This window comes from Hyla sarda, chromosome 7 (genome assembly GCF_029499605.1).
Source record: "Hyla sarda isolate aHylSar1 chromosome 7, aHylSar1.hap1, whole genome shotgun sequence".
Lineage (NCBI taxonomy): Eukaryota > Metazoa > Chordata > Amphibia > Anura > Hylidae > Hyla > Hyla sarda.
In genome coordinates, this window is record NC_079195.1 from 190,363,812 (window position 1) to 190,388,203 (window position 24,392).

Sequence of the window (24,392 nt, forward strand, 5' to 3'; positions counted from 1 at the left end):
TGGGCCCCAGTGTGTCATGCTGCTGCTTAGCTGGTCAAAGCGGGACATAACTACAGTCAGTGGTTGGCTCAGCAGCAGCATGACAAACTCTGCCAAGATGTCACCTGGGGCCAAAAACATGATGCAGCTCAGGAAGAGTCCCATTCATTTATTTTGTTTCTGTAAGTCCCAATTTCACTATTTCAGTAGGCAGACACTGCACTTGTCCACCATGATTTCAAACTGCAAAAGCAACTGGAGCAAAACTAGCCCATACAATCCTATGAGACAACCGATACATTTCCTGATCACATTACTTTTGGGCTGCAGAGATTGTGTGTGACTGTCCAGCAGGCAGGTAAAGAGAATAGTTAGTGCTGGGGATAGGATATGAAAACAGGATATGTGTTACGCCGAGCGCTCCGGGTCCCCGCTCCTCCCCGGAGCGCTCGCTACACTCCTCTCACTGCAGCGCTCCGGGCCCGGGGCGCTGCGATACCGCCTCTGGCCGGGATGCGATTCGCGATGCGGGTAGCGCCCGCTCGCGATGCGCACCCCGGCTCCCGTACCTGACTCGCTCTCCGTCAGTTCTGTCCCGGCGCGCGCGGCCCCGCTCCCTAGGGCGCGCGCGCGCCGGGTCTCTGCGATTTAAAGGGCCACTGCGCCGCTGATTGGCGCAGTGGTTCCAATTAGTGTTTACACCTGTGCACTTCCCTATATCACCTCACTTCCCCTTCACTCCCTCGCCGGATCTTGTTGCCTTAGTGCCAGTGAAAGCGTTTCCTTGTGTGTTCCTAGCCTGTGTTCCAGACCTCCTGCCGTTGCCCCTGACTACGATCCTTGCTGCCTGCCCCGACCTTCTGCTACGTCCGACCTTGCTTCTGTCTACTCCCTTGTACCGCGCCTATCTTCAGCAGCCAGAGAGGTTGAGCCGTTGCTAGGGGATACGACCTGGTCACTACCGCCGCAGCAAGACCATCCCGCTTTGCGGCGGGCTCTGGTGAAAACCAGTAGTGACTTAGAACCGATCCTCTAGCACGGTCCACGCCAATCCCTCTCTGGCACAGAGGATCCACTACCTGCCAGCCGGCATCGTGACAGTAGATCCGGCCATGGATCCCGCTGAAGTTCCTCTGCCAGTTGTCGCTGACCTCACCACGGTGGTCGCCCAGCAGTCACAACAGATTGCGCAACAAGGCCAACAGCTGTCTCAACTGACTGTTATGCTACAACAGTTACTACCACAGCTCCAGCAACCATCTCCTCCGCCAGCTCCTGTACCTCCTCCGCAGCGAGTGGCCGCTTCTGGACTACGACTATCCTTGCCGGATAAATTTGATGGGGACTCTAAGCTTTGCCGTGGCTTCCTTTCCCAATGTTCATTACACTTGGAGATGATGTCGGACCAGTTCCCCACTGAAAGGTCTAAGGTGGCTTTCGTAGTCAGCCTGCTGTCTGGAAAAGCCCTGGCTTGGGCCACACCGCTCTGGGACCGCAATGACCCCGTCACTGCCTCTGTACACTCCTTCTTCTCGGAAATTCGAAGTGTCTTTGAGGAACCTGCCCGAGCCTCTTCTGCTGAGACTGCCCTGTTGAACCTGGTCCAGGGTAATTCTTCCGTTGGCGAGTATGCCGTACAATTCCGTACTCTTGCTTCTGAATTATCCTGGAACAATGAGGCCCTCTGCGCGACCTTTAAAAAAGGCCTATCCAGCAACATTAAAGATGTTCTGGCCGCACGAGAAATGCCTGCTAATCTTCATGAACTTATTCACCTAGCCACTCGCATTGACATGCGTTTTTCCGAAAGGCGTCAGGAGCTCCGCCAAGATATGGACTCTGTTCGCACGAGGCGTTTCTTCTCCTCGGCTCCTCTCTCCTCTGGTTCCCTGCAATCTGTTCCTGTGCCTCCCGCCGTGGAGGCTATGCAGGTCGACCGGTCTCGCCTGACATCTCAAGAGAGGACACGACGCCGCATGGAGAACCTCTGCCTGTACTGTGCTAGTACCGAACACTTCCTGAGGGATTGTCCTATCCGCCCTCCCCGCCTGGAAAGACGTACCCTGACTCCGCACAAAGGTGAGACAATCCTTGATGTCCACTCTGCTTCTCCACGTCTTACTGTGCCTGTGCGGATGTCTGCCTCTGCCTTCTCCTTCTCTTCTGTGGCCTTCTTAGACTCTGGATCTGCAGGAAATTTTATTTTGGCCTCTCTCGTCAACAGGTTCAACATCCCAGTGACCAGTCTCACCAGACCCCTTTACATCAATTGTATAAACAATGAAAGATTGGACTGTTCCATACGTTTCCGCACGGAGCCCCTTCTAATGAGCATCGGATCTCATCACGAGAGGATTGAACTTTTGGTCCTCCCCAATTGCACCTCGGAAATTCTCCTTGGACTTCCCTGGCTTCAACTTCATTCCCCAACCCTGGATTGGTCCACTGGGGAGATCAAGAGTTGGGGGCCCTCTTGTTCCAAGGACTGTCTAAAACCGGTTCCCAGTAACCCTTGCCGTAACTCTGTGCTTCCTCCAGTAACCGGTCTCCCTAAGGCCTATATGGACTTCGCGGATGTTTTCTGCAAAAAACAAGCGGAGACTCTACCTCCTCACAGGCCTTATGATTGTCCTATCGACCTCCTCCCGGGCACTACTCCACCCCGGGGCAGAATTTATCCTCTCTCTGCCCCAGAGACTCTTGCCATGTCTGAATACGTCCAGGAGAATCTAAAAAAGGGCTTTATCCGTAAATCCTCCTCTCCTGCCGGAGCCGGATTTTTCTTTGTGTCCAAAAAAGATGGCTCTCTACGTCCTTGCATTGACTACCGCGGACTTAATAAAATCACGGTTAAGAACCGCTACCCCTTACCCCTCATCTCTGAACTCTTTGATCGCCTCCAAGGTGCCCACATCTTTACTAAATTGGACTTAAGAGGCGCCTATAACCTCATCCGCATCAGAGAGGGGGATGAGTGGAAAACAGCATTTAACACCAGAGATGGACACTTTGAGTATCTGGTCATGCCCTTTGGCCTGTGCAACGCCCCTGCTGTCTTCCAAGACTTTGTTAATGAAATTTTTCGTGATCTGTTATACTCCTGTGTTGTTGTATATCTTGATGATATCCTAATTTTTTCGGCCAATCTAGAAGAACACCGCCAGCATGTCCGTATGGTTCTTCAGAGACTTCGTGACAATCAACTCTATGCTAAAATTGAGAAATGTCTGTTTGAATGCCAATCTCTTCCTTTTCTAGGATACTTGGTCTCTGGCCAGGGACTACAAATGGATCCAGATAAACTCTCTGCCGTCTTAGATTGGCCACGCCCCTCCGGACTCCGTGCCATCCAACGTTTTTTGGGGTTCGCCAATTATTACAGGCAATTTATTCCACATTTTTCTACCATTGTGGCTCCTATTGTGGCTTTAACCAAAAAAAATGCCGATCCCAAGTCTTGGCCTCCTCAAGCGGAAGACGCCTTTAAACGACTCAAGTCCGCCTTCTCTTCGGCTCCCGTGCTCTCCAGACCTGACCCATCTAAACCCTTCCTATTGGAGGTTGATGCCTCCTCAGTGGGAGCTGGAGCTGTCCTTCTACAAAAAAACTCTTCCGGGCATGCTGTTACTTGTGGGTTTTTTTCTAGGACCTTCTCTCCGGCGGAGAGGAACTACTCCATCGGGGATCGAGAGCTTCTAGCCATTAAATTAGCACTTGAGGAATGGAGGCATCTGCTGGAGGGATCAAGATTTCCAGTTATTATTTACACCGATCACAAGAACCTCTCATACCTCGAGTCTGCCCAACGGCTGAATCCTCGTCAGGCCAGGTGGTCTCTGTTCTTTGCCCGATTTAATTTTGAAATTCACTTTCGGCCTGCTGATAAGAACATTAGGGCCGATGCTCTCTCTCGTTCCTCAGATGCTTCTGAAATTGAACTCTCTCCTCAACACATCATTCCTCCTGACTGCCTGATTTCCACTTCTCCAGCCTCCATCAGGCAAACTCCACCAGGAAAGACCTTTGTTTCTCCACGCCAACGCCTCGGAATCCTCAAATGGGGTCACTCCTCCCATCTCGCAGGTCATGCGGGCATCAAGAAATCTGTGCAACTCATCTCTCGCTTCTATTGGTGGCCGACTCTAGAGACTGATGTGGTGGACTTTGTGCGAGCCTGCACTATCTGTGCCCGGGATAAGACTCCTCGCCAGAAGCCCGCTGGTTTTCTTCTTCCTCTGCCTGTTCCCGAACAACCTTGGTCTCTGATTGGTATGGATTTTATTACTGACTTACCCCCATCCCATGGCAACACTGTTATTTGGGTGGTCGTTGATCGATTCTCCAAAATGGCACATTTCATCCCTCTTCCTGGTCTTCCTTCAGCGCCTCAGTTGGCTAAACAATTTTTTGTACACATTTTTCGTCTTCACGGGTTGCCTACGCAGATCGTCTCGGATAGAGGCGTCCAATTTGTGTCTAAATTCTGGAGGGCTCTCTGTAAACAACTCAAGATTAAATTAAATTTTTCTTCTGCATACCATCCTCAATCCAATGGACAAGTAGAAAGAATTAACCAGATCTTGGGTGACTATTTACGACATTTTGTTTCCTCCCGCCAGGATGACTGGGCAGATCTTCTACCTTGGGCCGAATTCTCGTATAATTTCAGAATCTCTGAATCTTCCTCCAAATCCCCGTTTTTCGTGGTGTACGGCCGTCACCCTCTTCCCCCCCTCCCTACCCCCTTGCCCTCTGGTCTGCCCGCTGTGGATGAAATTTCTCGTGATCTCTCCATCATATGGAGAGAGACCCAAAATTCTCTCTTACAGGCTTCTTCACGCATGAAGAGATTCGCGGATAAGAAAAGAAGAGCTCCTCCCATTTTTTCCCCTGGAGACAAGGTATGGCTCTCCGCCAAATATGTCCGCTTCCGTGTCCCTAGCTATAAGTTGGGACCACGCTATCTTGGTCCTTTCAAGATTTTGCGCCAGATTAATCCTGTCTCTTACAAACTTCTTCTTCCTCCTTCTCTTCGTATTCCTAATGCCTTTCATGTTTCTCTTCTTAAACCACTTATCATTAACCGTTTCTCTCCCAAATCTGTTCCCCCCACTCCTGTCTCCGGCTCCTCGGACATCTTCTCCGTCAAGGAAATTTTGGCATCTAAAAAGGTCAGAGGGAAAACCTTCTTTTTAGTGGATTGGGAGGGTTGTGGTCCTGAAGAGAGGTCCTGGGAACCTGAGGACAATATCCTGGACAAAAGTCTGGTCCTCAGGTTCTCAGGCTCCAAGAAGAGGGGGAGACCCAAGGGGGGGGGTACTGTTACGCCGAGCGCTCCGGGTCCCCGCTCCTCCCCGGAGCGCTCGCTACACTCCTCTCACTGCAGCGCTCCGGGCCCGGGGCGCTGCGATACCGCCTCTGGCCGGGATGCGATTCGCGATGCGGGTAGCGCCCGCTCGCGATGCGCACCCCGGCTCCCGTACCTGACTCGCTCTCCGTCAGTTCTGTCCCGGCGCGCGCGGCCCCGCTCCCTAGGGCGCGCGCGCGCCGGGTCTCTGCGATTTAAAGGGCCACTGCGCCGCTGATTGGCGCAGTGGTTCCAATTAGTGTTTACACCTGTGCACTTCCCTATATCACCTCACTTCCCCTTCACTCCCTCGCCGGATCTTGTTGCCTTAGTGCCAGTGAAAGCGTTTCCTTGTGTGTTCCTAGCCTGTGTTCCAGACCTCCTGCCGTTGCCCCTGACTACGATCCTTGCTGCCTGCCCCGACCTTCTGCTACGTCCGACCTTGCTTCTGTCTACTCCCTTGTACCGCGCCTATCTTCAGCAGCCAGAGAGGTTGAGCCGTTGCTAGGGGATACGACCTGGTCACTACCGCCGCAGCAAGACCATCCCGCTTTGCGGCGGGCTCTGGTGAAAACCAGTAGTGACTTAGAACCGATCCTCTAGCACGGTCCACGCCAATCCCTCTCTGGCACAGAGGATCCACTACCTGCCAGCCGGCATCGTGACAATATGTAGGGAGGAGATAAGGACAAGATATGAGGTGAGGAGATGAGGTCAGAATATAAGGACAGGATATGAGTATGAGAGATGACAATATAAGTACAAGAGATGAGGTTGGGATATGAACATGAGATACAAGGAAGGGATATGAGCGTGGGTTAAGAGGACAAAATACGAGGTCAGATATGAGGTCAGGAGGTGAGTTTGAGATATAAGGACAGGATTTTAGGTCAGGAGATGAGGTTGGTATATGAGGATAAAATATGATGGTGGGAGATGAGGAAAGGATATGAGGACAATATATGAGGTCAGTATGTGAGGATGGAATGGGAGGATGAGATATGAGGATAGGATATAAGAACAGGAGATGAGGACAGGATATGAGGTCAGAATATGAGGACGGACTATAAAGAGGGGATACGAGGATGGGATATGAGGTCAGGAGATGAGTTTGAGATATAAGGATGAGATATGAGGACAGGATATCAATACGGGATATGAGGATGGAATATGAGGACAGGATATAAGGACAAGCTATGAGGACAAGATTTGAGGATTAGATATAAGGTCAGGAGATGAGTTCAGGATATGAGGACGGGATATGAAAATGAGATATAAGGACATGAAATAAGTGTCAGGATATGAGGACAGGATATGAGGGCGGGATGTGAGAATGGGAAATGAAGATGATATATGAGGACAGGATATGAGAATGAGATATAAGGACAGAAAATAAGTGCTGGGATATGAGGACAGGATATGAGGGTGGGATATGAGGACGAGATATGAGGACGAGATATGAGGACAGGATATGATTCTTTTCCTCCCCCACAAGGCTTAGGTAAAAAGACTGGGCAATGCTGGGTACTCTGCTAGCAGGTTACAAATTATTTGGTCGAAAGACTCTTTTCAGTACAGAATTATTATTAAAGGAACAATTTATTATAGTACATACATTGTACAGCACTGTGGTCCAGCCCTCCATGGTTATACATTGGAAGACGGTCAGCACCGCAAATAAGATGTTGTCAAACTGAGTAATTCCATCATTGGGTCCAATCCATTCCTTACACGCATATCCATCTGGACATCTAGGTACTCCACAGGGACGAGGAGGATCCATTGCTTCCCATGCTATAGGTTGTACAAAAGAAACAGCAATGTTCAGTATCAGTCATTTTGCACATAACAAACAACCAGAAGACTAGAGCACTTAATTTAAAGGTGTACTCTGGTGGAAAATAAAATTCTAATCAACTGGTGCCAGAAAGTTAAATAGATTTATAAATTACAGTAACCCCCCGACATGTGATGTCCCCGACATATGATCAAATCAACATACGATGGCCTCTCAGAGGCCATCGCATGTAGATGTCAGCATCGACATATGATGCTTTTATATGTCGGGGCCATCGCATTAACTGCTATCCGGCAGCGCAAAATGCTTAAGCTGCTGTCGGATAGCAGTGTTATGTGCCCCAGCAGGTTCACTTGCCTATCCCTGCTGCTCCGGGTCCTCTCCGGGGTCCGGGCCTCGCTTTCCGGCGTCGTTATTACGTAGCTGCGCATGCCGTCCCGGCGCAACAACGTAATAACGTCACCAGAAAGCGAGGCCCGGACACCGGTGAAGATGCGGAAGACGCCGGAGGACCCAAAAGAAGACGCAGGAGCAGCGTGACCCCATCGGGAGTCCCTGGGAGACCATCGGGATCGGTGAGGACGCGGTCCAGAGTGCAGAGCGGCGGGGACACGTGAGTATTTAATGCACTTTTACATTGCACGAATCCCTCAACATACGATGGATTTGACAAACGATGGGTCGTTTGGAACGAATTACCATCGTATGTAGAGGGACCACTGTACTTCTATATAAAAAAGCTGCTGTATGCTGCAGAGGAAGTTGTATAGTTCTTCCTTATCTGACCACAGTGCTCTCTGCTGACAGAATGTCAGGAACTGTCCAGAGCAAGAGAGGTTTGCTATGGGGATTTGTTCCTGCTCTGGACAGTTCCTGACATGAATGAATACAGTGAGTTTAGTCTCCTCCCAGCCTGGCAGAAGTCCAAACTCAGGAAGTGTTTCTCTGCACTGAGCTTGATTGACAGCTGCACAGAGCCTCATTGAAAGCTCCAAATATTCTCACAGAGAGCTACACCGACTGACAGCTGCAGGAGAGCCTCACTGATAGCAACAAAGACTGAAACATGCTCAGAGCCTGAGGTCTTCTAATCATCACAGCTCTGCAACCATGTGAGGGCGGAAGTGCTCCCCCAGAAGGCTTCAGTGATGTCTTGCCTGCTGGGAAATGCCCACTTTCTCCTGCTGGGAAATTGCACTATGTGAGCAGGAAGAAATGTATGATACAGAGCTTTTTAAAACTCTGAAATTGTTTTTAAGGGCAGGAGGGGTGTTAGGAGTAGTTAAGGAACCTAGCCTGAGTTAGTTTAGAACAGTTTATTTGGTGACAGGTACTTTTGGTAAATTTTACACACCGATTTAGGACATGCAACTTTCCCAAACTTCGCATGATTTTACACAACAGCCATTCCAACTGGGACAAGGTGCAGTCAGCCAGACTGACTGCCCAGTGCGCTCTAGATTAGCTCCTTATACATTAGCTAGCATTTATCAAATGGCGCAGGCATCTTGATCAATTCTGACCAACTGCAACTTAGCTATACTAGTGCGCTACAAAGGTGGAGTTTTTTTTTTTGTAATAAATGACCTCCTTTAGCTATACAGTAGTTATGAACACTGTCAAGCATTGCCCACAATTGTTCCACTGTTTTTACTGATAATACTTTTTTCTTTTGCTTTTCAGGCAATACAGATGGGATATTGTGTTCCTTATTCCCTAGCCTTGGATTGTCCACCTAGCAAATGAGACTTATTAAACAATTAATAGTCAACCACTCAGCATGCAGCAACATAAATACTCAGCACAGACACTGCACCATGTGTTTTATTGTGTCCTCATTTGCCTGCAGGTAGGAGCTTACCTGTCTGCCCACCTTTTTTTGGAATCTTTAACTACTTGGTTATCTACAGAGCAAAGGGCGGTAAATGCCAAGCTGTTTGTGTGCACAATAATTTTATATGTTTAAGGGGAACTCCACTGCCCCAATGTTCGGAGCATTTTCATACGCTGGGCGGGGGCTGCGGGGGGTCGTGGTGTAATGACCATGCCCCTCAATGCAAGTCTATGGGAGGGGGCGTGGCAGCTGCCACCCCCTCTCCCATAGACTTGCATTGAGGCGGCGTGGCAGTGAAGTCATGACCCCTGCAGCCCACACCCAGTGTTCGGAACAAAATGTTCCAAACGCTGAGGCAGTGGAGTACCCTTTTAAAGGAGAGAGTGTAAGCACCCAGAAAAGACATTAGATCAGAGTTCCAGGTTCAATTCTGCCAAAATTGATCATGCTATATCTAAACCATCTAAAAAAAAAATGTCACATATGATATCTCCTTGTCTGAGTCTTTCCTCCACTTGTGAATATACCCATAGCTATGCTTTAACACGTTGTTCTCAACAGATACAATCTATACACTACTTATACATTGAACATGTTTCACAGACACATTAGGACAGTATAGTGTGCCGATACCTGACTGGTTCCTGTAACAGGCCTTGTGCAGTTTGCCGCTATAAAACTCAAGTCCAATAATTGCAAACATAAGAATGGCAAAAAAAAGCAGCAATCCGATCTGAAGCAGAGGGACCATGGCCTTCATTATGGATTTCAAAACAATTTGTAAACCTGGGAAGAACAAACACATTGTGAGAAAGCGACATAGAATGAAAATCCTCACATGAAGCTTTTGGCAGGGGCGACATTTGATTGTGTTCATGCTGAGATACATATGGGGACAAGCTCCACCCAGTTGTCAATCTATTCATATAATTGAAGGAAGAATAACAGAAATGTTATCACAATGGGAATGCAAATATTTTCTTAAACCAAACATGTGCTCTCTATACGATCTATTGACAAAACAAGCAATTCTTAGATGTATCTTACTTTCATCCAACGTTTGGAAAAATGATAATATTGGAAAAATGAATATTGTTTCATAAGCAAAAAACTAAACTTACTTGGGATTCCAGAGACCAGTTTCAGTGGCCTGAGCACACGTACTGCCCGCAAAGTACGCAGGTCTATGTGAGTATTGAAGTGAGTACCTGCCGTGGCCAAAATGCTGTAATAAAAACATAAAGGTATAAATACTATGTTGTACTAAACATTACAAAAACATCTGTACTGTGTTTCCTGGGCACTCCCTGAATATGTAGGTTCTTTGTCCTCTTCTGATTGAAGTATTGTATAACTTTTACGGAAAGTCACAAATGCTCTCTCTCTTGCAGGGTACTAAAAACTAATTACAAACGCTGTGCCTGTTTTTTTGCATCTGGTAGGATAGAAAATAATTTCCACATGGTAGGATATTGTAAAGAGATAGGTACACCACCACCCATCCGGGCCCCTCCTCTGGAAGGCTTTTTTCTTGTGTCGTTGTCATCTGCTCCTGAGCTGATCAAGACCAACAGGCCTGCTTATATCATCATTATCAAATTCCTCCTCATGGTCTCCAACATTGCTAAAGTCTGATCATGGGCTCTTTGCTCCCCCTCAGCAAATCCACCATGATGCCTTACAATATACTCACCATGCCTACCACCACCAATCCCACTAGTGCTATTGCTTAAAGGGGTACTCCGCCCCCTAGACATCTTATCCCCTATCCAAAGGATAGGGGATAAGATGTCAGATCACGGGGGTTCCGCCGCTGGGGACCCCCGGGATTTAGCCGTTTCTGGAACCGCTGGAGGTCCTCAGGCTGAGTCCATCTCGACCACGAGGACGGAGCATAGTGACGTCACGGCTCCGCCCCGTGTGACGTCACGCTTTGCCCCTCAATGCAAGTCTATTGGAGGGGCGTGACAGCTGTCACGCCCCTCCAATAGACTTGCATTGAGGGGGCGGAGTGTGACGTCACACGGGGGCGGAGCCGTGACATCACTATGCTCCGTCCCCGTGATCGCCAGTAATCAGACCCGGAGCAAACACGCTCCGGGAACTGATTCTAACGGGGTGCGGCGTGGAAGATCACGGGGGTCTCCAGTGGCGGGACCCCCGCGATCAGGCATCTTATCCCCTCTCCTTTGGAGAGGGGATAAGATGTCTTAGTGCCGGAGTACCCCTTTAACCACTAGTGATGAGCGGCAAAGGATGTATGCAAATTTGCGATATTTAGCGAATATTTGTACGAATATTCGCCCTACATTCACAAATTTCGCATATTCATAAAACTTTTTTGTGCATGCGCTATTATTTCTTTCAAATAGCTACTTTCCTATTGGTTGCTAGGGATGTTGCTAAACTCTGACAGCTGTATTTGCATCCTTCATATGGCCCACAAGCTTAAAGAAGGGAGGGATCAGTGTCCTCTGAAAGTACCGATATTCGCATATTTTTCGCATAAAATTAGCAGTCGCATATTCGCCTTCTTTGGACCACAAGCTGGAAGCAGGGAGGGATGATCAGTGATCACTTTTTATTTACACAGTACACATTATTGTGATGTGTACTGTGAAAAAAAGAAAACAAAACACGAATATTCATCATAATGAATATAATTCGGCATATTCTAAATGCTGATATTCACAAAAAATGCCGATATTCGCAAAAACTATTCGCTATTCGAATATTCGCACTCAACACTATTGGCCACTGCTTTCACTTCCGTCACCTTTGCACAACACACTCCAAAGGCTGACCATGACACAACACCTAATGCTAATGCTATCCTTCTGCTAAGCACAAGGGGGGGGGGAGCAAAGACAGGGATGATGAAAAGAAAGAACATCTAGGTTGGACATTTTCAACACTGCTATTGCTCCCCCCCCCCCACCTTGTGCTAAGCAGAATGATAGCATTAGCCATGAGGAGGTGTTGTGTCACGGTCAGCCTTTGGAGTAGAAATCCATTGACAATTGGCTCAATGTCATATAGTCAGCACAACTTCAGAGTCACTGGAAGAGAAGGATCTGGGTGTACTTGTAGATCACAGACTACAGAATAGCATGCAATGTCAGGCTGCTGCTTCCAAAGCCGGCAGGATATTGTCATGTATCAAAAGAGGCATGGACTCAAGGGACAGGGACATAATACTCCCCCTTTATAAATCATTGGTACGGCCTTACCTGGAATATGCTGTTCAGTTTTGGGCACCTGTCCATAAAAGGGACACTGCGGAGTTGGAAAGGGTGCAGAGACGCGCGACTAAACTAATATGGGGCATGGAACATCTTAGCTATGAGGAGCGATTAAAGGAGTTACAATTGTTTAGTCTTGAAAAGAGACGTTTAAGGGGGGATATGATAAACGTATATAAGTATATTAATGGCCCATACAAAAAATATGGAGAAAAACTGTTCCAGGTTAAACCCCCCCAAAGGACGAGGGGGCACTCCCTCCGTCTGGAGAAGAAAAAGTTTAGTCTCAAGGGGCGACACGCCTTCTTTACCGTGAGGACTGTGAATTTATGGAACGGTCTACCTCAGGAACTGGTCACAGCAGGAACAATTAACAACTTTAAAACAGGATTAGATACATTCCTGGAACAAAATAAGATTAATGCTTATGAAGAAATATAAAATCTCATCCCTTCCCCAATATCGCGCCACACCCCTACCCCTTAATTCCCTGGTTGAACTTGATGGACATATGTCTTTTTTCGACCGTACTAACTATGTAACTATGTAACTAAGTAACTTTTGGTGGTGGCAGTTTTCCCTACATTTTGCCTTTTTTATTTTTTTACACCTGCTCTGATCTGTCGGGTTTTCTACAGCTAAAATCCTCTACATTTTCTGTGGTTGGATTTTTGTGAAAATGTTGGCAACACGGTCCTTTTCTGTGACCACATCGCCTTTTCTTGATGGCTACGCCCCTTTTTGGGGTAAATGGAGAGTTGGTCAGGTTTTTTTTCATTTCTGGTACAAGGAGACAGAATTATGGCGCAATGAGACAAAATCTGGTGCACAACCCGACAAAACATGTAGAGTTTACAATAGTAAATCAGGGCCAGAATGTATGCACTGTACAAGAGCTGGGACTCCAATTTTTCTAAGACTCCCCTATCCTGTACCAAGAGGTGATGAATACAGTACTGTATGCTTTGCCACTTATTACATTCATGGAAGGCAATGCAAACAATACTGTGAGAAGTGCTACTCTCCTCTCATATCTCGGCCAGTAAATTTGCTGAATATCAGTCTGGTGCACTGTGCTAACAAGATGTACCACCACTGTGCTGAAGATAGTGGGCGCTACATCTGTACTTCCTTCTGTTTATCCCCTTTTGGCCTTCTGACACTGTATTTCAGATTTGTGTTTGAATCAAATGCTGCCTTATCAGACATTCTGGACTACTAGATATCAGTTTTATAAATAGCATTGAACATAAATTGCATAATACATATTGCTCAAAAAAAAAGAAAAAAAAGTAAACCTGTATACCTGATAGACAAGAAGATTAAGCTATACGAAACTGTTGTAAGGATCCTAGCAATTGAGAAAATACTAAATTGGGACATTGTTCAACTAATTTCTTTAATAATAGGCTTCAGTCTCCCTCCCTTCAGTGATTCCTACAAACTCTACAATTAGCAATCTGAAATGTTGTTCTCCAGCCAGCCCCTTCCAGCCAATCCATCTACTTGACAATGGCCATTAGTAAACTTGTGTAGTATAACAACTAACTCCTTACCTAATAATCTAGAAAGGGTTTGTTGTCACAACAGTAACAACTGTATTTAACATAAAAGTAATAAAAAACGCTGTATATTTGATATTGAAAAATGATAAAATAAATTAACATAAAAAAAATTGGAGAAGCGGAAAATGAGACATATCTGAATTTAAAATTGGCAAAAATAGCTTTGTTAAGAAAATAATATGGTATATGCTATGTACTGATTGCTATAATTTTTTTTTTAACTCTGTCCAGTTGTAGAAAGAGAGAAATATATAGTAAAATAAAGTCAAACTGTAACATCAATGAGCAACAGATGTCTGTCAACAGTGTGTTTATCACCGTTTCTTCTAAATGGGATATAGATTATCAAGGTAAAAAGGGATGTGGTCTCAAAGCTCAATGACCCCCACCGCCCCCCAAAAAATACTAGCAAATATTTTGGCTGACAGCCCCCCCCACCGCTTGTAAATCAGCACACACTCTATGCATAGGTACTGACATCTCCGATAAGCACAACCTCACAGATCCCCCTGTATACAGAACAGGTACGTCACAGAGACAGATGAAGGGACGGAGCCAGAGTGTAAAAATGACGTTGATATAGAGGATGCAAAAATACCTCATCAGGCTCCATTACTATTTTCTTAACTCGCCATTAACTCGAAAAATTGCTAAATGTCCAACTTGAATTACAGTACTACGATTGAAAATAGACCATGAAGGTTAAACAAGGAAAATAATTTGATGTGGATGAAAGGTTTGGGTATGGAAACCTTATATAACAATTCTATACTTCTATATACACACTAGTGGCATTTTGTTAAGAATTTGCTAAGCCAGTTTTGAAGCTCCTGTCTGATTTAGCTGTGAGCAGTTCCTGAGGTAGACTGTACGACTGTTCTTATGGTAACGAAGGCTTGTTGCCTCTGGACTTTTGTTTTGCTGATTTGAAGGGGGGATGTTAGTGACCTTTTATCTTTTCAGTCGGTTTACCTGGAACAGCTTTTTACCATATTTTTTTTACAGGCCATTTTTATACAAAAATATATACCGGTAAGTATATCTTATCTAAATGTCTTGTCCGAAGACTAAACAAATTTTATGTTTTAACCATTCCTCATAACTAAGATGCTTCATGCCCCTTATTAGTTTAGTTGCTCGCCTCTGTACCCTTTCCAGCTTCTGGACATCCCTTTAATAAACCAGTGCCAAAGCTAAATAGCATATTGCAGGTGAGGCTTCACCATTGGTTTATGTGGTAATATTATGTTTTTGTCCCGCATACTTAGTGTCACATACTTAGTTTATTTGATTCTTCCAATAGGTGGGGATCCTGACCTGAACGTGGGCCGGACCAGGTACCAGGTATGGTTTAACATTTGCATGTGCATCAAGTGATTGCACGTGTTTTGGTTTATATTATCTATGTGATTCTATATCTGCCCATGTGGCTCTCGTGAAAGGTTTAAATCAACAGCAAAGTCCTTGCTCTTGTCTGGAAATCACTGATAGCAACAGTGCACCTCGTATTAGGATTTCCACTACTCCCTATGAGAACTCATTAAATCACATGCAACTAACGGGATAATGGCATATATCCCACAGTTCATGTTTTTTAAGATCCAGCTGGGTAGTAACTCAGGATACAGATGGTTCGCTTCTTAATCCTTGTTTATTCATCTTTAAAGATTCATGATATCTTGGTACAAAATACAAAGCGGAGCTTGATATCAGATGTAGACTTGTAAGAGCTGAGTTGTCCTTCCTGCTCAACACCTTGGACACAAGTCCAAGGTGTTGAGGAGGAAGGACAACTCGGCTCTTAGACTGCTTTCACACTATAGAATTCTCTATTTTAAAGATCCTTTGTAATGACCCGTCAACAAAACCATTAAAAATGGCCATTAAATGGCCGTTACAAAATTCCATTATAATCTATGGGATTTTTACATTACCCGTTTTCACCCATCGTAGCTCGTTATTAATAACGGATGTTATAGTGTGATTGGAGAGGTAATGGGAGAAATAGTGCATGCACTATTTCTCCCGTTACTTTCTCCCGTCACAAAATAACGTCTGTTATTAATAACGAGCTATGACAGATTAAAGGGGTAATGTAAAAATCACATAGACTATAATATAGCAAAAGAATAGGACCTCCAACGTGTCGACGGGATTCAAAGTGCAGGACACACCAGTAAAGGGATCTGAGGTTTATTCACCTATGATGCAACGCGTTTCACAGATAGACTGCTTCACCAGGCATACTCAGGTGAGTACAAACACACAATATATAGGGCTCATGGATTAACCCTTAAAGGGAAACCTTAAAGGGACCATGATTCCATTACATACAAAGGGAATTTAAAATACACATAAAAAACGTCTATAATTACCAACTACCATTATTTTTTTTCTATGTGTATTTTAAATTCCCTTTGTATGTAATGGAATCATGGTCCCTTTAAGGTTTCCCTTTAAGGGTTAATCCATGAGCCCTATATATTTTGTATTCGTACTCACCTGAGTATGCCTGATGAAGCATTCTATCTGTGAAACGCGTTGCATCATGGGTGAATGAGCCTCAGATCCCTTTACTGGTGAGTCCTGCGCTTAGAATCCCGCCAACACGTAGGAGGTCCTATTCTTTTGCTACATTTATTTGGACGTGGAACAGCTGCAGACGCCTTGCTATTATTGCCTTTTCTCATTGTTGCACTTGGCTGAGTGTAACCTGCTGTGCTAAGCGCTACCTTTGATCAAGTTAACTGTGTGCAACAACGGTATCACTCTATGGAGCGCTGTCTGTCCTTTGTTTTAATAGACTATAATGGGATTTTGTAACGGCCGTTTAACAGACGTTTTTAATGGTTTTGTTGATGGGTCATTATAACGGATCTTTAACCCCTTCACAACCACGGATGTAAATGTACGTCCTGGCTTGGCGGGACTTCCCGCACCAGGACATACATTTACGTCCTATGTATGACCGCGAGCATCGGAACGGTGTTCACGTCATACATGGCAGGTTCCGGTTGCTAACAGCAGCCGGGGACCCGCCCATAATGGCCAACATCCGCAATCGCGCGGATGTCCTCCATTAACCCCTCAGATGCCGTGATCAATACAGATCACGGCATCTGCGGCATTGCGGTACGGTACTTTGATTGGATGTTCGCCCGCAGCACTGCCGTGGCGATTCGATCATACAGCATGGCGGCCGGAGGTCCCCTCACCTGGCTCCGTCCGTCTCCCGAGGTCTTCTGCTCTGGTCTAAGATCAAGCAGACCAGAGCAGAAGATCACCGATAATACTGAGCAGTGCTGTGTCCTATACATAGCACTGCACATTATTAGAAACCAAAGGATTGCTATAGATAGTCCCCTATGGGGACATAAAAAGTTTAAAATAAAAAAAAGGTTGAAAAATGTAAAAAAATAAAATAAAATGTAAAAAAAAAAGTAAAAAATCTCCTCCCCCAATAAAAATGAAAATTGTCAGTTTTTCCCATTTTACCCCCAAAAAGCGTAAAATATTTTTTTAATAAACATATTTGGTATCGCCGCGTGGGTAAATGTCCGAACTATTACAACATAATGTTAATGATCCCATACGGTAAATGGCGTAAACATTTTTTGGGGGGTTTGCCGTACATTTTATGGTAAAATGAGAAGTTTCAATTGGTCACGCAAAAAATAAGCCCTTATATGGGTCTGTAGATGGAAATATAAAAGAGTTATGGATTTTAGAAGGCGAGGAGGAAAAAAACGCAAAAATAAAATTGGCCTGGTCCTTAAGGGGAAAATGGGCTTGGTCTTTAAGGGGTTAAAACTGAGAAATCTATAGTGTGAAAGCAGCCTTACAAGCTCTTACCCCTGCCGCCCACACATAGCATTCTAAATGAACTCCGGGTGCTGTACAGAGATCGTGGGGCTCCCAACGGGATCAGACATCTTATCTCCTATCCTTTGCATAGGGGATAAGATGTCTAGGGGAGGAGTACCCCTTTAAGTAAGGAAAGGTTTTAGTTCCTCTCAAGAACCAGGCTTGGTGCTACATGTTCCTGGGTAGGCTTTCATAACTAACTCTGACAGATGATTACTCTCTATCTCACATTCAATTCTGAGAACCTGTTCTTTCTCCAGTTCTTTCAGTGCATATATCTGGTAACTCCATGTACATTTGTGAATCATTCTCGATCATTCATAATCCAGACAGATTTGACAAGAGAGGAATTAAAAAGCAATAATTATCTTATCAATTAAATACCCTCCAGATACAAGTCAACAACCATTATTTTAATAGCTGCTTCATACTACAACGAATTGTTGACTTCACAAATGATGCCTACCCAGCTGTAGCACCCGGCGTTTGGTCCCAGAATAACATTTGATGTTCATTAAATCTCCAAAATTAACTCTTTCCACCCTAATAGAAACCTCTAAACTTGGCTAAAGCTACACGGGTCCTGGCATAATCCACTGCCTCATGTACATGTGCTTCCAATGGGACGGCTTGTCATATTATTACATTTTAACAGCTGAGTCCGGGCTGTGAACATGCTAATTATTTTCTTGGCTCTGTCTCAGATCTTGTATCTCACACTTCACAGTATAACATTTGTCCCCAAATCTAATCAACTCAATTAATAAGTAAGAAAAGAATGCTGAAAAAATAAATAATGCTGAAATGTATTGCTTCATAAAGGTACTGTAAACTGGAGTCACATAGTCATAATGCAGCGGTATGATGGTCAGTGGTGTAGCTAGACTTTCCAGGATCCAGGGCAAAGATTACGTTTGCTGCCCGAGTGTCATACCGCAATAACCTAGTACAAGGGGTTCTTTACAGGTGACCACAGTCTAAATCTGGATTTCAGACACCAGCTGTCCAGACCTGGAAGACCTCCCAACCCAACTCTGTTGCGGCTCATAATTTTAATTTGCTTCCCACTATCCCCATGCGGATTTCTAAGGCACACTGGGGATACTCAGTGGTGCAACATATCTATTATAATTTGAGGCAAAAAAAGATAAAAGGGTTACTCTGCCCCCTAGAAATCTTATCCCCTATTCACAGGATAGGGGATAAGATGTCTGGTCCCAGGGGTCCCGCCACTGGGGACCCCCGCAATCCAGGCTGCGGCACCCCAGACATCCGGTGCACGACATGAACTTCGCTCCGTGACAGATGACTGGTGATGCAGGGTGGAAGTTCGTTACATCACAGCCACGCCCCCTCAATGCAAGTCTATGGGAGGGGGCGTGATGACCATAACGCCCCTCCCATAGACTTGCATAGAGGGTGCATACCGTAACGTCAGGAGCTTCCGGCACTGCATCCGACACTGTAAAGGAACGCTGGGTGCAGCTGGAGATCGCTGGAGATCGTCTGATCTCCAGCGGCAGAACCCCCCTGATCAGACATATTATTCCCTATCCTTTGGACAGGAGATAAGATGTCTAGGGGTGGAGTACCCCTTTAATAAGTTAATAACCCCATGTGCCATCTATTAATAGTAACTATCCCCATGTCCCATTTTTAATGCTGTTGGGGTTACTAATGTGTGGCACTTGAGGTGCACTTATAATGTGAAACACATCCAGTATAATCACTAGTTTAGTACCCCATGTGCCTCATATAATTAGTAAGTAACCTTATGGGTCTCATTTTATCTTCAACTGATGTTGAGCTTGGACCTTCACCTAAGGGCGGACCTGTATAGGTGGACTATTACTAAAAGTAGTTGAGTATCTCAACCCAAATGCAGAGTAAATGCTCTCTTGCAGGGGCCGGGTATCAGTAAAATAAATATTTCTATTATGGCTCAATCCTAATAATCGACCTGTGTAATAGGGCCAAAAATGTTTGTTCGTCGGCTGATTGGATCTTTTGTGCAGAGATTTCAATAATTGTTCTTGGCCACACATTGTCCTGTGTAAACAAGTCATGTGCAGCCAACAATGATGAATTTAAGGGCCACATAAATGAACTTGCGATTGTGCATGCGGCCCGGATGCATGATTGATGGAGCCTTGTGACTGCTCAGCAAACGAGAGCTGATCAGGCTGGGTTCACACCACGTTTTTGCCATATTATTTTCAATCAGTTTTTCTAAAGAAAACCGTGTGACAAAAAAACGTATGGAACCGTATGGTAAAAAGTAAACTGTATGCATTTTTAAATTGTATACTGTTTTCAAAAGTGCATATGGTTCCGTCCATTTTTATAAAAAAAAAAAGCAAAAAAAACATATGTTTTTGAAAATTTGGGCCATTTTTAATGGGAGACACATGTGTATGGTTCCATATGGGAAACAGTATACGGTTCTACTTTACATCCTAAAGTCCCCACCCAACACCCCTCCCATTAAAAATGGACAACATTTTCAAAAATGTATGTTTTTTTTTTTATTAAAATGGATGGAACCGTTTGCACTTTTAAAAACAGTATACAGTTTAAAAATGCATATGGTTTGCTTTTTTCCCATACGGTTCCATCCGCTATTTGAGCCATACGGTTTTCTTTAGAAAAACTGATTGAAAACAGTATGGCAAAAACGTGGTGTTAATTGGCACCCATTATTGTGGTTCATCTAAGAAGGCCTTAAAGGGTACTCCGGAGGAAAACATAATTTTTTTTAAATCAACTGGTGCCAGAAAGTTAAACAGATTTGTAAATCACTTCTATTTAACAAAAATCTTAATCCTTCCAGTACTTGTCAGCTGCTGTATGGTCCAGAGGAAGTTGAGTTGTATTTTGCTGTCTGACCACAGTGCTCTCTGCTGACACCTCTGTCCATGTCAGGAACTGTCCAGAGCAGAATAAAATCCCTACAGCAAACCTATCCTGCTCTGGACAGTTCCTGACATGGTCAAAGGTGTCAGCAGAGAGCACTGTGGTTAGACAGAAAATAAACTTAAAAAGAAAAGAACTTCCCGTTGAGCATACAACAGCTGATAAGTACTGGAAGGATAACATTTTTTAAATAGAAGTAATTTACAAATCTGTTTAACTTTATGGCACCAGTTGAGAAAAAATAATGATTCTATATGTAACTCACTAGGTCATGTAGATTCTTTACATTTTATGTGTCTAGCTGCTGTATGCTCCACGGGAAGTTCTTTTCATAAATCCTTCTGTTCTGCTGCTCACTCATTTTCACATCAATTGCTCAGGAAAGGGGCAATTCAAAGGCAAGCACTGAGTCCACCCACGCTCAACATGCATTCACTTCCTCCCTGAGTCTGCTGTGCTGTGCCTGGTTTCTATAACCAATCACTGCAGACTGCTCTGTAACACCTTCCTCTCTGTTTTAAAACAGTAGTCTGAAAGACAGGACAGGAGTGAGCACAAAGGAGTGCTATAGCCCTCACTTCCTTGGCTTTGTCCCAGCCTGTGTTTCAGCTGGGACAAAGATGATGCTGCAGCCGGACAAGATCATGTTCTGGATAGTATTGGGACTGCTAGAGGTCTATTTTATTTTTTATTTTATTTTTTATATCTGTAAAAAGGAGATAAAACATTTCTAAGAAGCATATTAGGAAGGAAGGCCTGAATGACGTGCACAAAGCACGATACGGACCGTCGCCCATTGTTTGGGGAAAACCCCCTGAACCATCTGTCTTGCCTCCCCGAATGTGTTTGTATCTCCGTGGTCAAATAAAGTATTCTAAATATAAAATTTTTGATGATGACAGCGCCCATTTACATTGTTGGCAGCCCCCTCCAGTGTTTCTGGCACATTCCCTGCCAGGGTCACCACAGTTGCACCCCTGAATTTTGCAACGTGATCCAGCTACCCCTTGTGGTTTTCATGGACCAGACTTAGATCACAATAAGGATTGATGGTGAAGTTAACTCAATTTAGAAGAACTACAAGGGGATACAGTTATCAAATGGAAGATAAAAGGCAGTTGTATTATGGCCATGTGAGCCATTGGCTACAATTATTTAGCCTCATATTTAGAGCTAGTCAATGCAAAGAAACTAATTTAGTCTTTTGGAAAAAATTCATTATGACGGGGCAAGTCCAAGTGCACCATGGTAAATGGCACTAAATGGCATCTTCTACCTGTGGCTCCTAATGTTTTCATAATAGCAGACTTACACACTTTGTTATTATCATACGCAAAAGCCATAGAGTCAGCTCTACTAAACCTGTAATCCTGTGAATGGATGGCCATGCATAAATAAAACCGACACAAGGGATGACAAAGAACACAAAAAGGATTAGTTGACTAATTCAAAGCAATGACTCTGTGGAACATCTTGACAGATACAAAGAGAATTCCTGCCACATAATTATTATGCATTAATGTCCTAATATATGCATTAGCCAGAACGATGGAAAAAAAAAAAGATTGACATCACTACTCTAGATTGATTTTACAATGAATGTTCACTACAACGTATTACGCCAAAGCTCCAGATCTCCGGGTTTACTGGTGCTACTCATTTCATGTATTGTACTTTTCTATCACATTGATCAGTATACACCGATAAACACACTGGTGTGGATAAAACTAATTCAATGGGAGATAAGAATGAGAAACTGTCACCATGTTTTCTCCTATAGATTAAACATAGGGCGGTCCATGATTCCTCCAGATAATAATGCAAGTAGATAAGTCCGGCACTGCTAGTCCTTCGGCAGCTGCAGACAATGGGGTGGACTAAATCACCTGTCCCTACAACATCCAACCTGGGTGCATACTTTAAAGGAGTTATCCAGGAATCGAAAAACGGAGCTTTTTTCTTTCAAAAACTGCTCCCTGTCTGTCTCCAGGTTGGGTGTGGTTTAGCAGATCTGTTCCATTGAAGTGAATGGTGCCAAGATGCAATACCACACCCAACCTGGAGACAGACAGGGAGCTGTTTTTGAAAGAAAAGAGCTCTCTTCTTCGATTCCTGCATAACCCTTATACAGTGGCAAAGTCCACAAAACCAGCATAATGGGGAAATGGTAAAAGTTGCACTCTCCGGTCTTTGAATATGCTTGAGAAAACGTTATTTATTTATTATGTTCCGCTGACCCTAACCCGCTGCACATGCATTTGCTTTTATGAAATAACGTTTTCTCAAGCATATCCACAGACCGGTGAGTGCAACTTTTTCCTTATCTCTATAATGCTGGTCCCTCCAGACAATGCTTGGGGTTACCTCTTATTATACCAGAATATAGGGGAGAATCACAGAACAATGAAATAGGATAATTCTTAGTAATCATTTAATACTAATTCTAATAATAACATTACTACTACTACTACTACTACTACTAATAATAATAATAATAATAATACTGCTTTCACTAATACATATACTACCACTTCTACTACTACTACAAAAAATAATATATATATATATGTATATATATATATATATATATATATATATATATATTATTGAAACTTGGTACACATGTTACTAGTATGTCAACTAAAAATATAGGATAGATAATTTAACCCTCACCTACCACCATTTGCGAGGGTCTGAGTTTTTGTTTAAAGTCCCATGCAAGTCTATGGCAAAATGTATGTTCCAGCATAACTTCCGTACAGCTGGAGATATTTTGATAATAATTGGTCACATGTTACTTATATGTCAAATAAAATATAGGATAGTTAAAGAGTAGCTATCACTAACATAAATTTCCCTAATCCCCCTCCCCATCTGTCCCTGACACCTCCGTCTATCCCTGTACATATTTCATTAAAATTCCCCCTAAAAATACCTTTTTTCAAACAGCTTTGGTAGCTCAGAGTTGAGCAGTCTCCGGAGGGCAGGAAGTGGGCGGCCCCGGCCAGCGTGACGTCATCTGAAGCCTGGCTGGGGATCGCCTCCGCCCGTCTTCCTGCAGTGAGAAGAGGCATATGAAGGGGGGCGGGGATATTCAAATTCTGCGCGCGGCGTCTCCGCTCTCGTCTCCCTCTCTATGTCTACAGCATGAGAGACTGCAGCACACGTGCTGCAGTGTGAAAAGGCATATGAAGGGGGGCGGGGAGATTCACATTCATATACAGGCAGAGAGCGAGCATTTTGTACCACGTTGTCCGGCCAGCAGTGGTCCAAACGTGCTCAACGTAAGGGGGTGAAAATGCTTCCTAAGCCATATAAGGTGACACCTAGTGGCCAGGTTTTATAGTGTGAAACTATTTTTGCATAATCTTTATAATGAAAAAAATGTACTTTAATGAGAGTACCCATTTAAATTAACTCTAACCTTCCCCCTTACATCCCATGCAGGTATATGGGGCTTTCTTTACCTTACTCCACAAGCTCCGCTCTTATCTCCTGGTGAGAGAGTAAGTCCGGCTTGCAAGCCACACCCTCCCTGCATGCCATGCCCCATCTCTTAAAGCAACGCCTACCTGTTAAGCCACACCTCTTTTATTTTCTACCCTTTTGGGTATCGGTCTGGCTGGCAAATCATGCCCACTCCCACAAAGCCATGTCTCTTTCTATTTTAGCTTACAATATCTTCATCACAACTATGCCCCACCTGAGGACTGGATAAGAGGACGGCATATGAATATCAGATATGAGGGTATAGGAAGTGAGAATATGATTACAGGATATGAAGATGGGATATGAGCTTGGGATATGAGGACAGGATATGAGGTTGGGATGTGAGGACGGGATATGAGGA

The 24,392-nt window shown here is 44.5% G+C and overlaps 1 protein-coding gene across 1 annotated transcript in view; it reads right to left on the reverse strand.

Moving 5' to 3' along the window:
* Positions 1 to 24,392, reverse strand: part of CACNA1E (calcium voltage-gated channel subunit alpha1 E) — an 877,957-nt gene that overhangs the window by 188,101 nt on the left and 665,464 nt on the right. The window contains exons 6-8 of the mRNA XM_056531933.1: positions 10,080 to 10,183; positions 9,592 to 9,744; positions 6,942 to 7,120 (exon numbers count right to left, since the gene is read on the reverse strand). Of these exons, the coding sequence (XP_056387908.1) occupies positions 6,942 to 7,120; positions 9,592 to 9,744; positions 10,080 to 10,183 (436 nt within the window). The remainder of the gene's footprint in view (positions 1 to 6,941; positions 7,121 to 9,591; positions 9,745 to 10,079; positions 10,184 to 24,392) is intronic.